Source organism: Oncorhynchus mykiss, chromosome 8 (genome assembly GCF_057628025.1).
Source record: "Oncorhynchus mykiss isolate SJ-2025 chromosome 8, ASM5762802v1, whole genome shotgun sequence".
Taxonomy (NCBI): domain Eukaryota; kingdom Metazoa; phylum Chordata; class Actinopteri; order Salmoniformes; family Salmonidae; genus Oncorhynchus; species Oncorhynchus mykiss.
Genome location: NC_143029.1, coordinates 53,401,765 through 53,423,131, shown reverse-complemented (window position 1 = coordinate 53,423,131; position 21,367 = coordinate 53,401,765). Strand labels below are relative to the sequence as shown.

General features: G+C 44.6%; 1 protein-coding gene across 3 annotated transcripts; it reads left to right on the top strand.

Annotated features, from left to right (window-relative positions):
- The first annotated feature begins 321 nt into the window (after nt 1-321).
- On the top strand, nt 322-21,269 carry LOC110530077 (angiomotin-like 2a). Of its 3 annotated transcripts, none has more exons than XM_090181908.1 (10): nt 322-447; nt 12,827-13,630; nt 14,825-14,993; nt 16,903-17,047; nt 17,214-17,303; nt 18,135-18,606; nt 18,774-18,875; nt 19,046-19,206; nt 19,474-19,608; nt 19,983-21,269. In XM_090181908.1, exons 2-10 carry the CDS (start codon nt 12,891-12,893, stop codon nt 20,075-20,077), a joined length of 2,109 nt encoding a protein of 702 aa, XP_090038034.1. In that variant the 5' UTR covers nt 322-447; nt 12,827-12,890; the 3' UTR covers nt 20,078-21,269. The 3 variants fall into 3 exon arrangements, with proteins under 3 accessions (XP_090038034.1, XP_021468546.2, XP_021468545.2); XM_021612871.3 differs by lacking the exon at nt 322-447 and adding an exon at nt 11,529-11,626; XM_021612870.3 differs by lacking the exon at nt 322-447 and adding an exon at nt 11,786-12,122.
- Nucleotides 21,270-21,367: the final 98 nt, after the last annotated feature.

Genomic DNA, 21,367 nt, shown 5'->3' with positions numbered 1-21,367 from the left:
GTAGCTGCAGGATTATTTTCAGGCTGTAGCATACTCTACATCTGTGTATGTTGCTGTTTACAAATGTCCAAACTACTGTACTCCCTCTACCACTAAGTATCTTTGTGGTTCAACCCTACGCTTAAGTCATCTTTGTTTTGAAAGGCTGGAATGTTTCTCCGCCATTTTTGTTTCATGTTTGGGCTGTGAGTTGTGCTAAAATGGGGCCATATGTGTGCGTGCACATACAGAGGTGATCTCTCATTCTACTTCTCAAGATGAGCTTCCACCAGACCCTGTCACTGTGCTGTTGCTCATGCCCTGGAATTCCATGCAATAATGTAATAACCTAAATTTTAACTCTTTTCACAGCTTTTCGACATTGCAGAGAATCTACTCAGGCATTATTTGGGTGCAGCATTCACACGGGTGTTCCTGTTGTTCCATGACTGATCTGAGGGAGATGAGGTGAGCTTGAATTCCAGGCAGGACCCCTCTCTTGCAACACCAACATTGGTATGGAGATGAAATGGTGCTTATTGTCTTTGCCTCTGTGGGTCCAGCCTAGGCTGGGGTCCTCAATCAGTGAATGGCAGGGCAGTGGTTGGGTGGGCTCTGGGGCTGACACTGGGGGGTAAGACTTAAAAGTCAACAGACATGCAGTTGACACTTGACGCTGGAATTCAATTGAAGCTGCCAAAGCAAAGCCGTCATTTACAAACTACTACCAGATCAACACATCTTAGCCAGAAAACTGATAGTATCTAAATGTGAAGTCTGGTGGTAGTATTAGTATTAGTAGTAGTATTAGTAGTATTATTAGTAGTAGTAATAGTAAATGTAGCAGTAGGTTTTTACAGTACTGAAACATGTCAAGCAATTTGATTTGATTGAACTGAGCCCTACAGGTACTGTACATGTACATTTACGGTATTTAAGTGCTAGTGAATGGATAGTTTGCTGAGGTGGAGATCATTTATTACATGGATCCAGTACAGTTCCTAACCCAGGGATTTTGTATTATACATTCCATTTCCTGTGGAATGTGACACTCAAGCCAGCTTTGGTATAGTATTGTACTCTATTTACTACTACTCGATTATATAACCGTGTTTAAAAGTCAATCAAGCCAGCTAGACTTTGTTCCTATTTGTTCTTTCACATCTCACTGAAGTGGAACAGAACATAGAGTCACGGGGGCAAATTCCCTGCCAACACACACACACACGGACGAACTTACGCACGTGCACACACACACGAACGAACACACGCGCGGATACATGCACAAATACACGCAGGCACGCACAAACACAATCGAAACAATCGTGCATTTAGTGATAAAAGTACCACACTTGGCAAAGAGTTAAATTTGTAGACCCTGATAAGATTTAGATATGAAGCCAACCCTGATTTAGCCCCTGGGGGACGTGGTAGCCAATATCCAAAATGGACCTATACGGTAAAACTATTTTACAATTCAGAAGGACTATTTTGATGTAAACACACCAAATTTGTCACAGAGGTAGATTCATGTAGCTTAAAAAGATTTTGATTTGGAGCCACCACAGATTTGGCCCCTGGGGAGCTTGGTAGGCTCCTGGGGGCCTTGGCAGTCATCTTATGAAATGGCCACTGAAAGTTTAGAAGGCATATTTTGAGATTAACACACCAAATTTGGCACTGAGGTAGATTTAGGTACCCTGAAAATATTTAGATATGAAGCCACTACAGATTTGGCCCCTGGGGGCCGTGGTAGCCTTTTTACTAAAAGGCTGCAGACTTTACCACTATTTTACAAACCTTTAATCTACAAAAAGTAATTGCCTATACTTAATTATTTTTTGAAAGTCATATATTTCTTGCCTATACTCCTTGCCCTGTATCTACTGAAAGTCAAAGGTTTAACAGTAACACACAGTATATTACAGTATAATATTACAGAGTGAAACACAGCAGTCATGTAGGCCAAATTGTAGAAGAAAGTAAACATTTCTAGGATGAGTGTAGCGGACGTAAGTTAAAATGCTCTAGGGATGAGGTAGCACTGCCTGCAACTTAAAGGGTAGGTAGCATAAACGTAACCACATGCAACATATGGATTTGCATTAGTATACATTTTCATACACATCAAAAGTCTCAATGCAAAGTTACACCTCACTTTTCTATTTTTAGATTTTTTTTTACATACAACTGATCAGAATTCTGAAGAATGACGAAGTCATGTCAGAAAATATTTTTCCAGGCGGTGTGACTTAATATGGAGGACCCGGCATGCCAACCTATTCCCTGTAATGTAAACTCCATGTATAACTTCAAATTAAAACAAATAATTTGCACTCATGACTACTGGTTTTAGTAAAATGTTCACTTTACAAGCAAATACTTTACGAATTTATTGTTACAAAATAACTTGCAAGGTTGCGAGCCAATTAGCCTGCTAACAATAGCCTTACTAGCCTGATAACGTTATCCCTACCAGCCTGCCAACATTACTTTCACACCAAATGAGGATTATTTAAGATACTCTGTGAAGAGGTAGGGTTTCAGATGTTTTCGGAAGATGGGCAGGGCAGCTGTCCTAGCCTCAGGGTGAAGCAGGTTCCACCATCGGGGTGTCAGGATAGAGAGGAGGTTTAATTGGGTTGAGCAGGAGCTGGAGGGCCAAGAGACCATTTACATTTGACATTTTAGTAATTTAGCAAACGCTCTTATCCAGATTGACTTACAGCAGTGAGTGCATACATTTTCATACTTTCTTCATACTGACCAGAGATGGCAGAACGGAGTACTCCGGTTGGGTTGAAGCGTTTCAGCATAGCCTGAAGGTAGGGAGGGGCAGTTTCTTTTTAAATGGCTGCCACGCCCCCCAGGGGTCAAATCTGGGGCGGCGCCATATATAAATATTTTCAGGGTCCATAAATCAAATTTACTGCTTATATCACAAAATGCCCAATTGTTTTTGCTTAGCTGCTCCATTATAAGGGTAGGCAAAAAGTAGGTTTCCACTTTTATTTTAACTAGGCAAGTCAGTAAAGAACACATTTTATTTTCAATGACAGCCTAGTTCAGGGGCAGAAGGACAGACGTGTACCTTGTCAGTTAGGGGATTTGAACTTGCAACCCTTTTGGTTACTAGTCCAATGCTCTAACCACTAGGCTACGCAGCCTCCCCACTTTCTAGCTCTGTCCTGCGTTTTGTTTGTATTATTTTGATACAGTACGCAAAGATAAGGAAGGATAAGTAAAATATGTACTTTGTAAGACAACCAACAATATCGCTACTGTGAGTAAAACTAAGTTAATGCGCATTGGTCGGGTTGACAATGTCCTCAAACATTCTTCAAAAAAAAATGCAATGACAAGAGGTGGCATACTACTAATGTGACGAAACCACCCAACAGCAGGCATGACAAGTATAGCCTTCTAGTGGGACATGTAACTATGCAACATAACAGAAGAGCCCAGATGCTTGTCTAGACATCTCCTCCTAATAGTGTTTACTGCATCTTAAAGAGACATGGTATGAGACACACACATAGCTGTCTGTGGTTTAAGTGTTCTCCGGCGTAAGAGGGTCAGATGGAGAGACGTCCACGACATCCAATAAGACAGGAGAAAATTTTAAAGTACTCCAACTCTCCCCCCGAGCAAGGCCAAGATAATGACATGGTTGGAGGGAAATTGTAGGATAACGTCGGCCTGGAACGGTAAACACTGACCCGTAGAATCCCATTTTGGGCATTCCGGAATGTCCCTGGGATTCTTGGAAGCGCTCCGTGTTTGCATTCTTCCCCCAGAGAAGTGGAGTGTTGGTGCTAACAGTGCTTGCCTGTGATCACTGCCTTGTCCTGAGTGAGAATTATAGATGAGGTTGGAAGTGGAGGCTTGCCGATGTTGTGCGTCTCCGGGAATTTGGACTAGGACATAGCTGGGCCAGGAGTTTTCCTGACCAAGGGACTTGACTGGGATTAAACTCCAGATGAACAAATTTGAGGTTTTACTCTAACTCTGGCCCACATTTTACTGTAACTAGGGCCCACATTTGACTGTAACTATGGCCCACATTTTACTGTAACTAGGGCCCACATTTTACTGTAACTAGGGCCCACATTTTACTGTAACTAGGGCCCACATTTTACTGTAAGTAGGGCCCACATTTTACTGTAACTAGGGCCCACATTTTACTGTAAATAGGGCCCACATTTTATTCATGGTCAGATCAGGTGGTCAGCAAACACTCCTCCTCCCGATTTAAGGGCCAAACTTCTGGCCCTAGACATTGATGCTCTATGAAGGTAGCTGCACAGAATTCCTAGATGAAATATAACATAGTATATTAGATTGTGGCAGCTAGTTGGAGCGAGCTTAGAGTTCCCACAGTATGAAAGATAGTATGATAAAACTTGACTGGTTCAATAATAGAGTGAATCCAAGTGTTTTCAGTGGACTAGGACAACTGCATCTAATTCCTTTATAATGAATAAAGGTACTCCTTTCTAAGGGATCTACGGTAACATGATAATACAATGTGATTGACAGGAACTTAAGTTTTGGAACAGGCTGCATCAGGAGCGCACTTGTTCTATTTTAACACAATGAACTGTGTACAACAGAAGTATTGAGTTCAAATTTCAACCCGAGTTCAACTTTAACTGGCCCGCTCCGTCCATCGTGGTTAATGAACAGTAGCACTGTTCATCTCCTCATCTTCAGAACTATTCGAATGTGTTTGTTCCACTGCACGTCGTACATCACTTAGATTTTGATTCATCCCAAAATAGATGTTTTTTCCCCCCAATGTCTTAAAAATAGTCTCTGTCGGAAATAGACAATGCCCCTCTTTTTGCGCACCAAACAATACACGGTGCCTCATGTGAGACCAGCTGACGTGTTGAGCTACGAGGTACCTCCATTGACATGCTTCATGGCTGAATCATATGTTCACATGTAGAGAGTCATGAGTCACTTTCAACTTATAGAGACTCCAACTCTCAGTGTGCCTGACTTGGAGGTTGCATCCTCCATCAGTCCAAGTCAATGTTTCAACCATCAATGTTTCTTAGGGGCAAAACTACATTCACTTCATTTGATATTCGTCGTCCAATCAAATTGTAAGCATAATCATGATCAACGAATCCGCAAACACATCTAAACTCCCCTCCAGGCCATGTATGTCGACGGAAAGTCCCTCAGCGGCTCCCAGCTCCAGTCATAAAGGGCTCTCTCTTTCCACCACGCTGCCGGTGGCCAACATGACTGCTCTTCCGCTATGTGCCGGGTCAGCAATGGCAGAGGCAGCAGCGGCAGCAGATAGCTATGTACTGTGGGCACACATGCCGAGCGTGGCTGAATGATTGGCATTCCTGTGATCCCCCCCCCCCCCCCCCCCTGGCTGGTGGAGGACCGTTTTAGGAACAGATGTCATCGTTGGACACAGAACTGCTGTGTCATTTGTCTCTCACTTGGATGAGTGACTGCAAAGGAAAAGCCTCATGTGCACAAAAAAAAACAGTATAAAGGTAAACTAGTCTCGCCAGCTTTCTAAACTTGTAGTAATCATGGTGCAATTACCGACCGGGCCCCCCATTGATATCGTTAGTCACCCTCACTCCGATATTATATTAATAACGCCAAACATCTCCACCCTATGGCAAATTGTGTAGAATTGCAGGACATTAGCCGTAAAACTGCAACAACCAAAAAAATCCGCTCCATGGCAAAATGTGTAGAATTGCAGTAAACGTTTTTCTCTCCCCTGTCAAGAGGGGGGCCGCTAAAATGTTTTGCTCGCGAGTTCACTTAGGGACCCCAAAAGGCTAGGGCTGGCTCTGACTGCATGTATGGATATGGATGTGGGTACACAGAACCGTGAGCCACTTCAGCCGCTCGTGATGAGTTCAGATTCATCAAAGTTGCCCATCCCTGCTCCACAAGCAAACCCTGGTTGAAAAGTTCATGAGCATTCTTTCTCACCAGAGTTGTCATGTCTGTCTTAATGATTTGTTTCCTCCCCTCTTTAGAACTAAGCAACACTTAAAAAAAAAAAAGAAAAGTGTCATCTTAAGAACTTAGGAACTTGCCAAGTTCTTTGGTGTTTTCCGAGCTACTTAAAAACAGTGAAGGCAGGCCACATGTATGTGTTTGTGAGTGAAAGCGATAGATAGAGAGAGGGGGAACAGAGAACATCATTACGGTGACGCTCAACTATTTGCGATCAGAGGCGTGTGACTAACATGTGTGAGAGCAGACGCCAACTATTTAGAGTGTTCTCAGACAAAGGGGAACAACCATCAAGTCCCCATGGCGATGTCATGACATACTCTGTATTTTCAATATGGAGGAGAGGAATGGTGGCAAAAGAGCTTAAGTACAAAGCAGGAAGAGTCAAATGCTCCTATAGAAAAGTGGAAAATGGCCTAGGACTTTTTCGTTTTCCTTTGCTGTATTCATTCCCAACGGCACTGAGCCTCGTCCTGTGTAAGCTAATGCGTTCATGAGAAGAGTGTCTCAGATATCGAGGCACAGGAAAAAAAATGTCACCAGTCCGGTTTGACACAGAAAGTCAGGCGATAGGGGGAATGCTGCTTACCGTGTGTTCAGAAACAGTACACGCAACAAATAACAATACACAAGCACACATTAGTTCAATTCTTTCAAACGGTTCCTGAATTCTTTTAACAGGTTCGATATTTGCTGTAAGCCTTCAAGTTGTTTCCAAGATGTAGGCCAGCCAAGAATAGTGTTGTATTTACACAATCCTGCAACAGCGGTGTGGCCTAGTCAAAGACTTCTGGGATTACGGTCCTACGAGTCATTGTCGGATCTGTGTCTGCCAGAAAATGTGCTGGAAATTCTCTGACCTTCAACTGGAGTGGATGGAGCAAGCAGGAGATTGCTCGATATCTTGCTGTAGTAATAGCAGAAATATTTCTGCGTTTCCTCATGATGGTTCTTCTCAGAAGTTAATAATGAGGAATTTGAACCAAATAAACAACACTAGCCAGTCCTATCGGAGACCATTTCCCAGAATCATTCAAATGCACATAAACAGTCAAAGTCAGTCGTTCTGTATTGAAATATGAATACTTGGGAATATCCAATGTCATTGGCGTACCAGAACAAAATGCCATCACAACACATTCCATCATATCCCTATATATCCATATCCATATCTATTGCTCTCTGTTTGAATGTGAATGCCCAGAGAAGGAATCCATCCCACCCAAATCCAACCCCACCTTATCGTAATACTCTGTATTCCATTCAGTCCAATTATTTCCCACACTATCCTACCCCATTGTATCTCACCCCTTTAGAATTCTACTCTACCCGGTTCTGTCATGTCCAGTTTCAATCCCATTCGATTGTCCACTCCACTCTGAGCCTCTAGGCCCAAACCCAGTCATCAGTGAGATGGCCTCTCTTCCTACTCTCTTTTAGAGGAAGTCATTCAGTGAAGTAATGCCAACCTGCTTGGCCTATCACAGTTCGGTGAAAGCTCCTTCCTTCCAAAATGTCTTGTGTCAAATCAAAATCCATTGCATTTTGTGTTGCTCTTTTTTTTTAGAAAGTAATTTATCATAGCATGCTGAACACGGACCAAAACACAGTCCCTCTTCAGGATGTATTCCGTCCTACAACTGGTCATTTGAATAATGTACCCTGAACAAAAATATAAACGCAACATGAAAAGTGCTGGTCCTATGTTTCATGAGCTTAAATAAAAGATCCCAGAAATGTTCCATATGCACAAAAAGCTTATTTCTCTCAAATGTTGAGCACAAATTTGTTTACATCCCTGTTAGTGAGCATTTCTCCTTTGATTTTCCATCCACCTGACAGGTGTGGCATATCAAGAAGCTGATTAAACAGCATGATCATCACACCTTGTGCTGGGGATAATAAAAGGCAACTCTAAAATGTGTAGTTTTGTCTCACAACACAATGCCACAGTCTCAAGTTTTGAGGGAGCATACAATTGGCATGTTGACTGCAGGAATGTTCACCAGAGCTGTTGCTAGAGAATTGAATGTTAATTTCTGTACCATAAGCAGCCTCCAACATTGTTTTAGAGAATTTGTCAGGAAGTCCATCCAGCCTCGTAACCACGCCAGACCAGGACCACCACATCCGGCTTCTTCACCTGCAGGAACGTCTGAGACCAGCCACTGGATAGCTGATAGAACAGTGGGTTGGGGCACAGCCAAATAATTTCTGCACAAACTGTCAGAAACGGTCTCAGGAAAGCTCATCTGCATGCTCGTCGTCCTCACCAGGGTCTTGACCTGACTGCAGTTCGGCGTCGTAGCTGACTTCAGTGGGAAAATGCTCGACTTCGATGGCCACTGGCACACTGGGAAAATGTGCTCCCGGTTTCAACTGTGCAGATGGCAGACGTGTATGGCGTCGTGTGGGCGAGCGGTTTGCTGATGTCAACGTTGTGAACAGAGTGCCCCATGGTGGTGGTAGGGTTATGGTATGGGCCGGCATAAGCTACAGACAACAAACAGTTGTATTTTATCGATGGCAAATTGAATGCACAGAGATGAGATCCTGAGGCCTATTGTTGTGCCATTTATCTGCCGCCATCACCTCATGTTTCAGCATGACAATCTACGCCCCTCCCTTTTTTTTTTTAAGGTATCTGTGACCAACAGATGCATAACTGAATTCCCAGTCATGTGTAATCCATAGATTAGGGCCTATTTAAATTGACTGATTTCCTTTTATGAACTGGAACTTTTGTTCAGTGTAATATTGTGTTCACTTTGAACAAAAAAATAAAATGGAATGATGTCATATTGTGACATAAAAACAACAACAAAGAAAAACGGTTTGGTGTAACAGCAAAGTATTGTGTCTTTGTCAAAAAAAACAACGTTCTTTCAATCCCAAAACCACAAACAGAGGCAGGAGGCAAGCAATCAGTTTATGGTTCTTTAATAATTGTATTTTCTCAGTATTAAATGGGGGGGTTACAGGATAAAAGCGACACAGAACACACGGGCCCAGGCACTCACACCACATACACGTTACAGTCCATAGTCGTAGCAGGCCACTTCTGGGGAGGGTGGAGAAAGCTTCATCAGTAACGTCATCATACTGGAAACCATTGGTACGCACTCACACGTCATTTGGCTCTTCATCCCCAGCAGGTCCCGATTAGGGTCACACTCATCTGGTTCCCCTTTCCCACAGACGCGGCGGCGGTAGTGGTAGGGGTGTGGCTGAGCACGGCCTGTGGCACCTGTCCTCTCCTATTGCTGGCTAGAATCTGACAAACTTCTTCTGTGGGGTTTGTCGGCAGTTGGCATCCAATGGTATGGTGCATTGCCGCCACCTGTCTCGGTTTCCTGGCACAGTAATCACACCTTCCTGTTGGATGCTTTCCTATCACATTTAACGTCGTATTCAACCGGATGTGTCCCACCCTTAGCCTTTTAAAGATGGCCTCCTCTCTTCTGTCTCTTCCTGCCGCCCTCCCTGACTTTACTCTATACTTGGAATAGACGCCTGCCCTTAGTGTCTCTGTCCCACTGCTCCTGCCAGCTCTGCACCACCACTTTCCATACCATTCCCTTAGGCATCTGACAAACTTTGACTGAGAGCTGCCTTTGTGCTCATTAACCCCGACACTCCTCGGGGGGGGCTAGCTCAGGTCTCTAATTAACACACCCATTCCCCCATTGGGGGGATTCTGGGTGAAGCCAGTGAGGGAGGCACGCCCTGCTCAAATAAACAGCCATCTGTGCCGCTTGGTCGTGTTGTCAACAAGGCAGCATGGTGCATTGTTCGGAAACATACGTCTCTTTTCCATCAAATAGATGTTTGAATTTTCAAACTAGTTTTAATTAGGAAGGCAGATTGATTTAAAAAAAAAATAAAAAAATAAGGCATTCACTTTTGAATGTGAAAACACAGAATTCTACTCATTACTCCATGTGCTTAACCTAAATCACATTTGTTTTGAGCCAACCTAGCCGTCGGCCAGATCGGGGCACACGGCTCATACCCGGGAGGCAGTCCGGTTCCAACTATACCTACCCGGGCGCTCGGGTTAATCAAATGCCCTCATTCACACACCAAGACAAACACTCAAAAGGGGTTAACCAATTCCAAGGAAGTCGCTCAAATAAGTAAATAAGAAGTAAACCAAAACACAGCACCTGATAGGAATAAATAAATATTGAAGCACTTCTAAGTAAATGAATTGAAAATAAATCAAACATGAGGGAATAAGGAAAAATGACTAAATAGAACCATGTGACATCTTTCTTGCAGTGCTGTTCTCACATATCGTATAAAGTATAACCTATAACCATTTGGTCAACTGAAGCCCGCCTGAGTCTGCAGACAGCAGGAATTTTTATGGCCAGCGATTTTGAATGTCCACTAACACCGGGAATGGCTCCTTTCAATGTCCATGATTTCAAAGGGCCACTCCACTCAGCATTCCTTTGGAAGTTCACAGGAAGTCTGCCACAATGGGGGCAAATGGCTAGAGGCTGCGAGTTAACCAGCGGAGATGAAGGGGGGTGAGGGTCAGTGGGAGGAGGGGGGGGGGGGGGGGGGGGGGGGTGGAAGAGGAAGTAGTGGGGAGGTGTTAAATGAAAAGCCACGCTTTTAAAGGGTGCTTCCACTATCCACCACTGTCAACATTTGAGGGGAAACTCAAACACGCTTTTAATACCTTGCAAATGGCCGCCTAGACATTCAGACAACTTGGCTGCGTAAAAAAAAGTATGTTTAAGAATACTTAGCACCAGTGGAGGCTGCTGAGGGGAGGACGGCTCATAATAATGGCTGGAACGGACCAAATGGAATGGCATCAAACCATATTTAATGTATGTGATACCATGTATGTGATACCATTCCATTACCACGAGCCTGTCCTTCCCAATTAAGGTGAAACCAACCTCCTGTGCTTACCACCACCCAAAACATATGTGGAATGTGTGCTGTAAACTTCCAGAGAAAAACCATCAACATGGTGGTTTATTGTGCCTTTTTTTTGCCTTCATTATGTGTTTTGAAAGGTTTAGAAGCTTTGTGGCCTCACAGAATGCCACTAAAATTGTGTTCTTAGTTCATTGGGCTATGGAGGCAAATTATGTTAATTCATGAAGCATGCTGACCTCATGTCTCATTCCACAGCCCTTATGCTCCTACATATTTGAGATTTTAACCCATAGTTCAATCAGGTGCTTCTGTTTGACATTCTCTACCACTCTGCATCATGTAGTGCTTGTGGGGCTCAACAACTTTCTATGTCTTTGGTCACAGGGAAAAGCCACAGATTCCAATGGACAGCTGCCTATCCATATACTCTGTCCCGTCCTGTTGAGACGCTCATCTCCCATACAAGTCAATGGCTACTTTCATCACTAGATAATTATATAGTTTATAGTTTAGTAGTCCTGAATCTATAGGCATTTTTTCTTTAGATAAATCCTAGAGCCATATAGCCCCCCCGCCCCCCCCCCCCCCCCCCCCCCCCCCCCAGAGCAAACAGAGACAGGACAAGGTCACATGCACAGTTGCCCTTGAATGAAATGTCAAAACAGATCTATAGAGTTAGTCTATAGGCTATTCCTATCCGCTCAATCAGTATCTGCAAAATGCCAATAGCAGACAGACACTCAGAGAGGTAAGGAAAATGTCAACGTGGACTATCTACATTCAGGTTATTTTCATCATTATAACATGTTATTGACATGCTGTTAGGCCTACGTAACTTCTGCCTGCTGGTTTCCCTGTGATTAATTCCCATTTGTAGTTTATTACCTGGAACACTATCGCTGTCCTCATGGTTGTGAGGAGAATTGCAGCTATTCCGTTTGGCCTCCTCTCTCATATTGGAACCGTGTGGGTTACGCTTTTGATCCCCGAGGGAACTCGCGCTCTCACATTCCTGGCATTCCCGACCTCAGTCCCTCCGTCCCCAGTTACTTATACTCGCTCAGCTCTCGACAACCGGTTCAGTGTTGAGCAAGTTCTGACCAGAGTAAACCACAAACTCGCGGTGGAAGGATGATAACTGTTTAAGCGAAACATTGTGCATTACTTTTGACCTTATTTTAAAGTTGAACGTTTAAAAAAAAAAAAAAAAAAAAACGTTTTTGCTGGGATGACAGCGTGAACTGGTAAGATTTGTTTTTATTTCGGCTACTTTGTAACATTCGAGGCTTGAATTGTAAACAGTCGGTTATCGCGCGTTAACACAAAACATATTGTATTGTGGTTTCTAATTTATTATGCAACTTAATTGTTCCATCGTTGGTTCTGAAAACTGTTTGTAGAAATATGCGCTTGACTCCTGGGTGAGAATGGAATTTCGACGCACATTTTAACAGCAGTAGTACCACGGAGCAACCACGTTTCCCTTCTGTCGCTATGTGGCTTGTATGAATGTTACTTTTCACGACCAACAAACATTTGATCCATAATGTTGACAATTTAACTAATGTAAAATGGAACATGTTTAAGAAAAAAACACATCTGTTAGTGAAATAGTGATGGCATACTTATACAATTAAGAGGGAAAATGTATTTCCATTAGGAAATTCATGGAATGCCATCACTCAAAAGTAGAGCATACTTGATTTTTGCTTCACTCTACCTGGACGACAAAGGCCTTGAGTAATGTATGGGATATTCAACAAATCATGAATATTATGTTGGTTTTTTTTGCAGTCTTTACAGTATTCTACAGTAGTGTTTTGGAGGAGCACAAATCATTTGCATGATCTTGTAAATGTTGTACATTAGCAATGATCAACTATACTGTTTTAGGTGTAGGACTACTTGTAAGTATGCTTATTGATTCATTTTTTTGATCCTGTTCCAGGTTCACAGCCATCTATAAAAATTCTGTCTACACTTGATCACTAGCTTCAAACAACAGAACCATCATGTCATCCACAGAAGAGCCGTCTGGCACGGTCCTGCACCGCCTCATCCAGGAACAACTACGCTACGGCAACCCCACAGACGCACGTACCCTCCTGGCCATCCAGCAGCAGGCCCTGCGCGGAGGCAGCGGAGGGTCCCCTGGTGGGGGGCCTGGGAGTGGAGCAGGAGAGGGCCCCGGTGGAAGTCCTCGCTCCTCTCTGGAGAGCCTCACCCAGGAAGACTCCTCATTCCTCCAACTATCAGCCCGCCAGGAGCCCCAGGGCCAGGAACACCAGGGAGACTACCAGCACTCGGAGAGTAGCTACCAGCTTTACCAGCTCCACGGCGAGGAGCTGCCCACCTACGAGCAGGCCAAAGCCCACTCTCAGTACCTGGCTCAGCATTGGGCACCCGCCACAGGCGCCCACAATCAGCTGCGCGAACGGGACTGCCGTGCGGCGGATGAGGAGCTGATTGAGTTGAAGCGAGGGCATATGCGATCGCTGAGTGAGCATCTCCTGCAGCTGTCTCTGGAGAGGAATTGTGCCATGGCGAAGTCTGAGGCGGTCAAGAGCTCCTCACATAGCTACCCGGAGCTGGGTTACTGCGCCCCCCCACAAGGCCTCCGGGACAAATGTAGCCCACACCCAGAGTACTCATCTGTTCCCATCATGTCCCAAGGATATATGCCCATCCATGCCCAAGAGCCCCAGTGTGTGTACAGGGACATTCCCCAGCCAATCCAGACCGAGCAGCACAGGTACTAAGGCATTACGGCCATTCACAACTGTGTGTGTGGGTGTTGGCTATACAGTGAGATCATGTAAAGGTGTTCCCGCTGTTGGTGTGTTCCCAATGTCTTTGCCATGAATCAACAGCGATCACACATTAAATAGCGTGCTAATTTCTGTGGCCGTAGCCGCTCGCATAATGGATTCCAAGCCTTGTCATTGTGCGTCCTGCCTTCCTTACCTCCCTAGCATGCATTGTGAATCATTACATGCGTAGGTTGGAATTCCGATCGCCTTTCTGAAACACTATTATGTCAACCCGTCTAGGGTGGAGTTGATGTGTTCATTATAATATAAGATAGTTGTGATATCTGTGGATGCCAATTTTGGAATGTCGCAGTGTCGTTTTTCATCACAAAAGGGGCAGCTTCTTGTAATACGCGCCGGCATTCAACATATTTTTTTACTACCTGAAAATGATACACGCCTCAGGACTCACAGCAGTGGGGGCAGTGTTGACTCTTGGTTCTTTTATCTATAGCCATATATTGGCTATAGGCAATTCATCAAAGTAGCCAATTATGCATTGATAACCAAATATAATCTCAGCGACTGTTCAAACAGTAAATCAAATGAAAAGAATCCACCCAGAAACTAGTAATTACAGGCTATTGTAAAGGGTAGAACCTGCGGTAGCCAACTGGCTAGCCATGTGCTTTTTTCCCTCCGTGACCAAAACATGACATTCTATTTTTAGCCGATATGGGAATGAATACAAAAGCAGCATATCAAACTGGGATAATGTTTTATAAGAATACTTGCCGGGGCATATTTATTTACATAGAGATGTGGGAAGCTGAAAAGGCTAGCTTTTTTAGCCAGGCTAAAGCCAGTTATTTACCACTAGCCAGGGATGGCGACTCTTCCTTGCTTTCACAAAATGAAAAGACAAAAACAAAAAAGCGTTGAATCGCCCCCTTGTGAATGGGAGTGGGACTGGCAAGAACATGTTACCAAAATGTGTCAGCGACTCAAAAAAATCTCACTCCATGCACGGACATACGTAGATCAGCGGCGGGAAGCTTGTGGTAAACTTTAACGAGCAAAGGTTGCTCACGTAACCACAGCTCTATGAGCTAAGGTACTATTGCTAGCTAGTCACTCATGGGGAGACGGTAGTGGCCAGTCACACTCAATTCAACAACACACGTCCTTCTTCGCAGGTATGTGGCCCCAGTTCAGCAGCAAACGGAGACCTGCTACAGCATGTTCACCAGTCGGCCCCCTGGTGTCGTGGAGGAGCCCAAGCAGGTGGAACTGCTGATGCTGGAGAACGAGAGGCTGAGGCAGGAGCTGGAGGGCCACCGAGAGAAGGCCTGCCGCATCCACAAGGTGAGAATCACACATTTTTCATTGAAGAGAATTATATTGTATCTATATGGTGGGAATATTCTCCTTTCAGTCCCTCTCTAAAATGGTGACATGCCATAGGATACGTTTGTACTGCTATATGCATGAAGGACTGATATTATATTGGAGAAACAAATCATGTTCAACTTTGGGCAAATCTCCCATTGAAATCGATTGCATGATGGAATGCACAACTTTGAGTCACACACAGCACGTGGAACTTCTGAAGTAGGCATGCCCACGCTGCCCATGCTGAATAGCAAAGGACTGTAGTCTGCAACATGTGTCGCTTAATGAAGGGAATGGAGGGAAACCCAAATAGCAGATAGCTTGTGTAGAGCCACCTCAGGCACACTGCCCCATCTGTACAACTGCTGCTACCACTGGCTGCAAATAGAGAACATATAGAGGCCAGAGTCTGCTACTGTGTCCACACTCCCTGCATTGTGCTGCAGCCAGGGGGTTGTGAGCATGTGCCCTTTAGCCATAGATTTTTTTTGTTGTTGGTCCTATCCAGGGCATGTCAGACAGCAGTCGATAGGGTTGTAACCCCTGAAATGCTCAAGAGTGCCCAGAGAGAGAGAGATATTCTGTTCGCCATGGCAGGTGGCAGGGCTACTCTGTGTTGAAACTGAACCATTGGGAATTGCCAGGGACGTCACGATATTTCCATGATACTTAGGTGCCGATATGATATGTATTGCGATTCTCACAATTCCATATGTATTGCGTTTCGATACTGTGATTCTATTGCGATTCTCACAATTCCATATGTATTGCCTTTCGATACTGTGATTCTATTGCGATTTGATGTTCCAAACGTATTGCTAACTATGCGTCTGCTGCAAAGAGACTAAAGAACATGAGAAAATACGTTTTGATGAATCAGGGAAATAAAAGTGCCGGAAACAAATTGGCTCCCTATTTAAAAAGATCAAGATCAAGCTATAAAGGGAAAATACTGTAGTTTTGGTGCAGGTACAGCCAACTAGCGCAAAAATAATATTGCGATATGTCTGTTATCTGTTTCCCCCCCACCTCCCATCACTAATTGAGTATGTTATTGCCTCTTATAAATCAAGATAGTGGCAACATCATTAGCTGACAGACTTCACATATTTATCTTGGTAGATGCAATAGAGGTAGATGGAGGACTAAAATAGGTTATATCCATCTTCCTATATCTTATGGTAAATGCATACTGTAGCAAGACTTTGCTGCTCTCCTGTGGAGTTACGTCACCCCACTTCTTGTGCTCCCTCAGCCTTAAAGAATGATAATTACTGGGTTGGAAAATTTCCCCTGACCGTCGGGCCGCAGCCCTGAGTAAACATGCCTTAGTGGCTGCTGTAATGGTGGGCGTTTCTACTTCTTCACTTCTCTGCCTGTTTCTGTTTCCACAGCACAGGCGTGCACACCTTCCCCGCAATGACAACCCGCCCATATCTCTCTCTCTGTCTCTCTGTCTCTCTGTCTGTCTCTGTCTGTCTCTGTCTGTCTGTGCATGTGATCGTGAACCACCCACACCTAGAACCATGGCTGTTAGCTCCCAGGAATGCAGATATAAACCACTCACACACGGGGAGTGGTGTTAGCTCAAATTCCTCTGGATTATAGGCATGTAGTGTATGTACCGTATAAACACAGTATGAGGCTATGTGCCACATGTATGGAATGTGCTCCCAGGTATATTTATGTATATATGCCCATATGTATGTTTATATACGTGCCCACATGTTTATGTGCTGTACTGCACATACAGATGTACTAGGTCTGAACCAACACCCCCCCCCCCCCATCTCCAGCACGCATAAAGATATTAAACAAACAAACAAGATGGCTGACCAAGAATGTTTTTCTTTCCCCTCCTTGCTTCTCTCTGTCCATTCAGTTGGAGCAGGAGATCCAGAGGATCTCAGAGGCCTATGAGGCTCTGATGCAGGGCAGCAGTAAGAGGGAGAGCCTGGAGCAGACCCTGAGGGGCAGACTGGTGGCCGAGATCAGGAGGCTGCAGGACTTCAACATGGACCTTAGAGGTAAGGACTACAAATACCAGAACATCTCCGGTTGGTTAGCACTTTAGTCCAGAGCCATTTTTTAAAAGATTATAATGGTTTATACAGAGTGGAACTGTTTGCAGAGAAACTTTTTCCCAAATCAGTTTTAGTGTATAATGCTTAACTTTCAATATTTGCGTTACAGAAAGCCTGGAAAATGCCAGAACACAGGCCGCCAAAGAAGTGGAAGCTGCTGACCACAACCAGCACGTCATGACCAAACTGCTCGAGCAAAGTAAGTGTCACCCATCCCATCTCCTTTCCTACCACTCCAAGTCTTAGACCCACTTCAGCCATGTTGCGCATTCCTCACAGGATTGGAGCATAGCACAGGGCCACTCGGTAGCTAAGCTACATCCTGTATGGAAGAATTTCCATTGCATAACCTCCGCTTATTTGGTGAGAACGCCTCAACAGTAAACGCAACCCAGCTACGAGGAAGGAAGGGGAGCTATAAATGAGAACTGTTGAACTAACATCAGGTTCCTGGGGTTGTTGGTTTTGATTTACGTTGTCTATTTAAGCAGTGGGCCTTTCCCAGGGCCAGATGAGAGAGGGTTGGAGGTGTACGGCCTTGATTGAAGGAATGTTCCTTGTTAAGTGGGTCAAAGGGATAGGAGCTTCCCCTCCTCTTTCTAACCCTCGACATTCCACAAATGCTTGAGCAAATGAAGACCGTCGGCCGTGATGGCTGAATTCGGGGACGTATTAGCTGGGTTAGAGCGATGGTAGTGTGATGGCTGAATTCGGGGACGTATTAGCTGGGTTAGAGCGATGGTAGTGTGATGGCTGAACTCTGGGACGTATTAGCTGGGTTAGAGCGATGGTAGTGTGATGGCTTAAGACTTCGACCAAGCTCTCATTTTCCCCCTCGAAATATCTTCATGTGGCCTTAGACTGGTTCATGCCTTGTGTCCGTCCCAGTACCCAAGACTAGCTTGTATCCTGATGTATCCTGTCAATTTATCCTGTGTGTGAATGTTGTACCGTTTTGTAGCTTTGTGGCTTTACCGTGTCTGACTTTTCTTTCCCCCCTTCTCTTCTCCTCTTTCTTTCCCCCCATCAGGCGAGGAGCAGCAGTTTGAGCGTGAGCGTGCCGAGCGCGAACTCCAGAGGCTCCGCAACTTCGCAGAGGAGCAGGGCCTGAGGGCGGAGCAGCTCGAGGAGGCCCTAGAGTCCCAGCGGTGCAGGGGCCGGCAGCTGGAAGAGGAACTGCGGCGGAAGCGGGCCTACGTGGAGAAGGTGGAGCGGCTGCAGAGCGCCCTGGCTCAGCTGCAGGCCACCTGCGAGAAGCGCGAGGGCCTGGAGATGAGGTTGAGGACACGCCTGGAGCAAGAGCTGAAGAGCCTTAGGGCGCAGCAGAGGCAGTCTCACCCGCCGGGCGTGACTGTGGGCTCGCTGCACGAGCGTCTGAGGGAAAGAGAGGAGCGTATCCTAGCCCTGGAGGCGGACATGATGCGCTGGGAGCAGAAGTACTTAGAGGAGAGCACCATGAGGCAGTTCGCCATGGACGTGGCCGCCACCGCCGCCGCTCAGAGGTGAGGGTCAGAGGTTTAACGTTAGGGGATCGATGGTTCAAGGGTTATGTTCTGTATGCACATACGAGAGAGAACATTTTCAAAACGTCTGGGCTAAATACGTTCATTATACTTCCCATTTTTTACCTGCATCCAGTTCCTAACATAATCTATTTTCTCCCTTCCAGAGACACAACCATCATCAACCATTCCCCCTGTCACTCTTCAAACAACAGCTTCAACGAGGACCTGCCTGTATCTGACTACCGAAACCAGGAGATGGAAAACCGGTATGAAGATGGAACTTTTTTCCCGAGAAATGATCCGCCATTTGTAGCATTGTTGCCGTCTTGACACTTTGTATGCATTTAATACGTCTGATCTACTTCGTTGTATCAGATAGCAATGCTCAGAGAGCCACCATTTGTCTACTCTGACGCCATTTCTCTCCTGCACGTAGGATCCGCGCTCTCTACGCCCATATCCTGGAGAAAGATGCTGTCATTAAGGTACTCCACCAGCGTTTGCACCAGGACCAGGTCGAGAAGAGTGGGTTTTGTCTGCGCGCCGCCATGTCCACTTCTTCAATCAGCACGGCCAAGTGCGCCAGCGTAAGCAAAGGTAAGGACGAGTCACGATATTGTCAGAGACTAAAAAAACTTTTTAACACCTTTTTAACTATTATTTGAGGGGTCTCTCAGGGCTCTGTTCAGGAGGCATTGTTGCTCGCTTCATACATGCAATCTAATCGGAATATGAACTAGGGAGTTATTGTCAAAGATCATTTTGATGGACATTGAAGTGGATTGAGGGTAGAATTAGAGCACATGTTTATCATTTAAATGTGTGCCAGACAGTGGTTGATATTTCACATGCTCTGTGTTGTAGGTAAGAGTCTGTCAGACGACCAGACTCCTGTCTCTCCTTTCCGGTGCTCCTCCCCAGCTCACCCCAGCCAGAGCTGTGGATCAGAGGATGGAGCTAAGGTCAAGGAGCCAACCACTGGTTCTAAACTCAGCATTGGTGAGTAGTCTGTCACACACACATACACACACATGCACACACAGTTACCCAAACACCCAAACCATTCTTTGTAATTGCATCACACTCTGTGTCAGAGCAGTCATTGATTTACCAACCATACCCCCGTAGAACCAGCCAATCGGCGATGGCCTTGTAGGTCGGAGGTCGTCTGTGGGCTGTCGGAATGTGCTATGTTGTCACACTTAGCCCTGATTATTGACTGCACTGATTTAACCGAATGGCTCATCCCAATGTAGAACAATCAGCATGTTTATTTGGTTAAAGGTGATGTACTGTAATAGTGGCGTATTTTTCCACCATTTCTACTCTTCCCACACATTCCTCTAATCATTTGACCTCTCTCTGTTTTCCAGACAACGCTGCTGCTCAACAACTAAAGTCCTCCTCCTTGAACACATTGAGAGGCCTGGATGACTTGGAGGCAGAGGCAGTGGAAATCTTCATTTGAGGAAGTCAGACTTTTGATCTTCGACAAGCGATTCACTCGAGGGGGTGTGAGCTCTCGGGAAGCTGCGCAGAGTACCGACTACGTCAATGGTCAGAGTTCTGAAGAAAAATGTACAAAAGACAAGAATGATGCAGAATGAGAGAGGAACGTATGGAAAAAGGACTTGTGCTTTCACATTTAGAGGGGAACTGTGCTATTCCTCTATCTCTTTCTCTCTTAGTCAGGCGACTGCAGGCTAGCCATCTGGGTCTATGAGACAAAATGTGAAACATTCTAGGTACTTGGACAGTATTGCTGTTTTGTAACGGGCAACATACTACTGTCCTGTCAGTGTATGCCAACGTATTTATATTTGCTGCTTTTCACATATTCACAACACCTTTCTCATGTTCTGTCGTGTACAATGATGATCCATGGGGTTCGGGAACTTCATATTCTCTTCTTAAATAATTAGATCTGTTTTTTCTCATTTCCAAATATTAACTGAAAGCCTCACGCTTTTCCAGATAACCTTGTCTGTAGAATGTATATTTTTATGGACTTTTTAACCCCCGTTCCCTCCCTGTGCAGAAATGTCGAGTGAATCTGGCCACATTCCTGTGCCATGGAATTCTTCAGAGTTGAGCAAAACTCCCTCATCTCCATCATTTAATAAAAATGCCAAAAACTCTTAACGTTCATATTTTCACCAGCCATATTCCCTAAGCCTGAGTAGCCGGTTCTACAGGTTTAGAAATATAACTTGTGATGGTCTTTTTTTTTTCTTTAGATTTCTAAATACGATATTTTGCTTTTCAGCAAGTTCTGTTATTGTTATTTTCCAAATGTTTCTTTGTGTGTATTTTCTGATGTGGTGAATCCGCTGGTCAGATTCATCATAGGGATTTAAGCTGTAAACTACACCATTTGGTTTTCGTTTACCGTGAGCCTTTTTCTGAACTAACAGGTTAATATATATTTTATACAGATGTTTGTGTAATTATTTTAGATATGTAGTGCTATGAACAGGATGCCAAAGAGGTTTGTGTGTTGTAAGTTATGTGCTGACAATCATGGTTCTGTCCAGCTGTCCAACAACAGACAAAGCGTTGACCTCCAGCAAATACATTTCTGTGAACTCCTAACAATATGAAGGTTGTGAATTTGAATTCAAACAACATTTCGTAAAGCAATAAAATATTCTAATATATAACTCCTGTTACTTTGTTGCCATATTTTTCTTGGAAAAAAACATCTTTCTGAGAAGAATTTTGACGTCGACGCAAAACTTTTTGGCAAATTTTTTACTAT

Coding starts and splice junctions, on each gene's coding strand:
- LOC110530077 (XM_090181908.1), top strand. CDS start 12,891: ATGTCATCCACAGAAGAGCCGTCTGGCACGGTCCTGCACCGCCTCATC. Junction 17,048..17,213: donor CTTCAACATGGACCTTAGAG/GTAAGGACTACA, acceptor TTTGCGTTACAG/AAAGCCTGGAAAATGCCAGA. Junction 18,607..18,773: donor GCCACCGCCGCCGCTCAGAG/GTGAGGGTCAGA, acceptor TCTCCCTTCCAG/AGACACAACCATCATCAACC.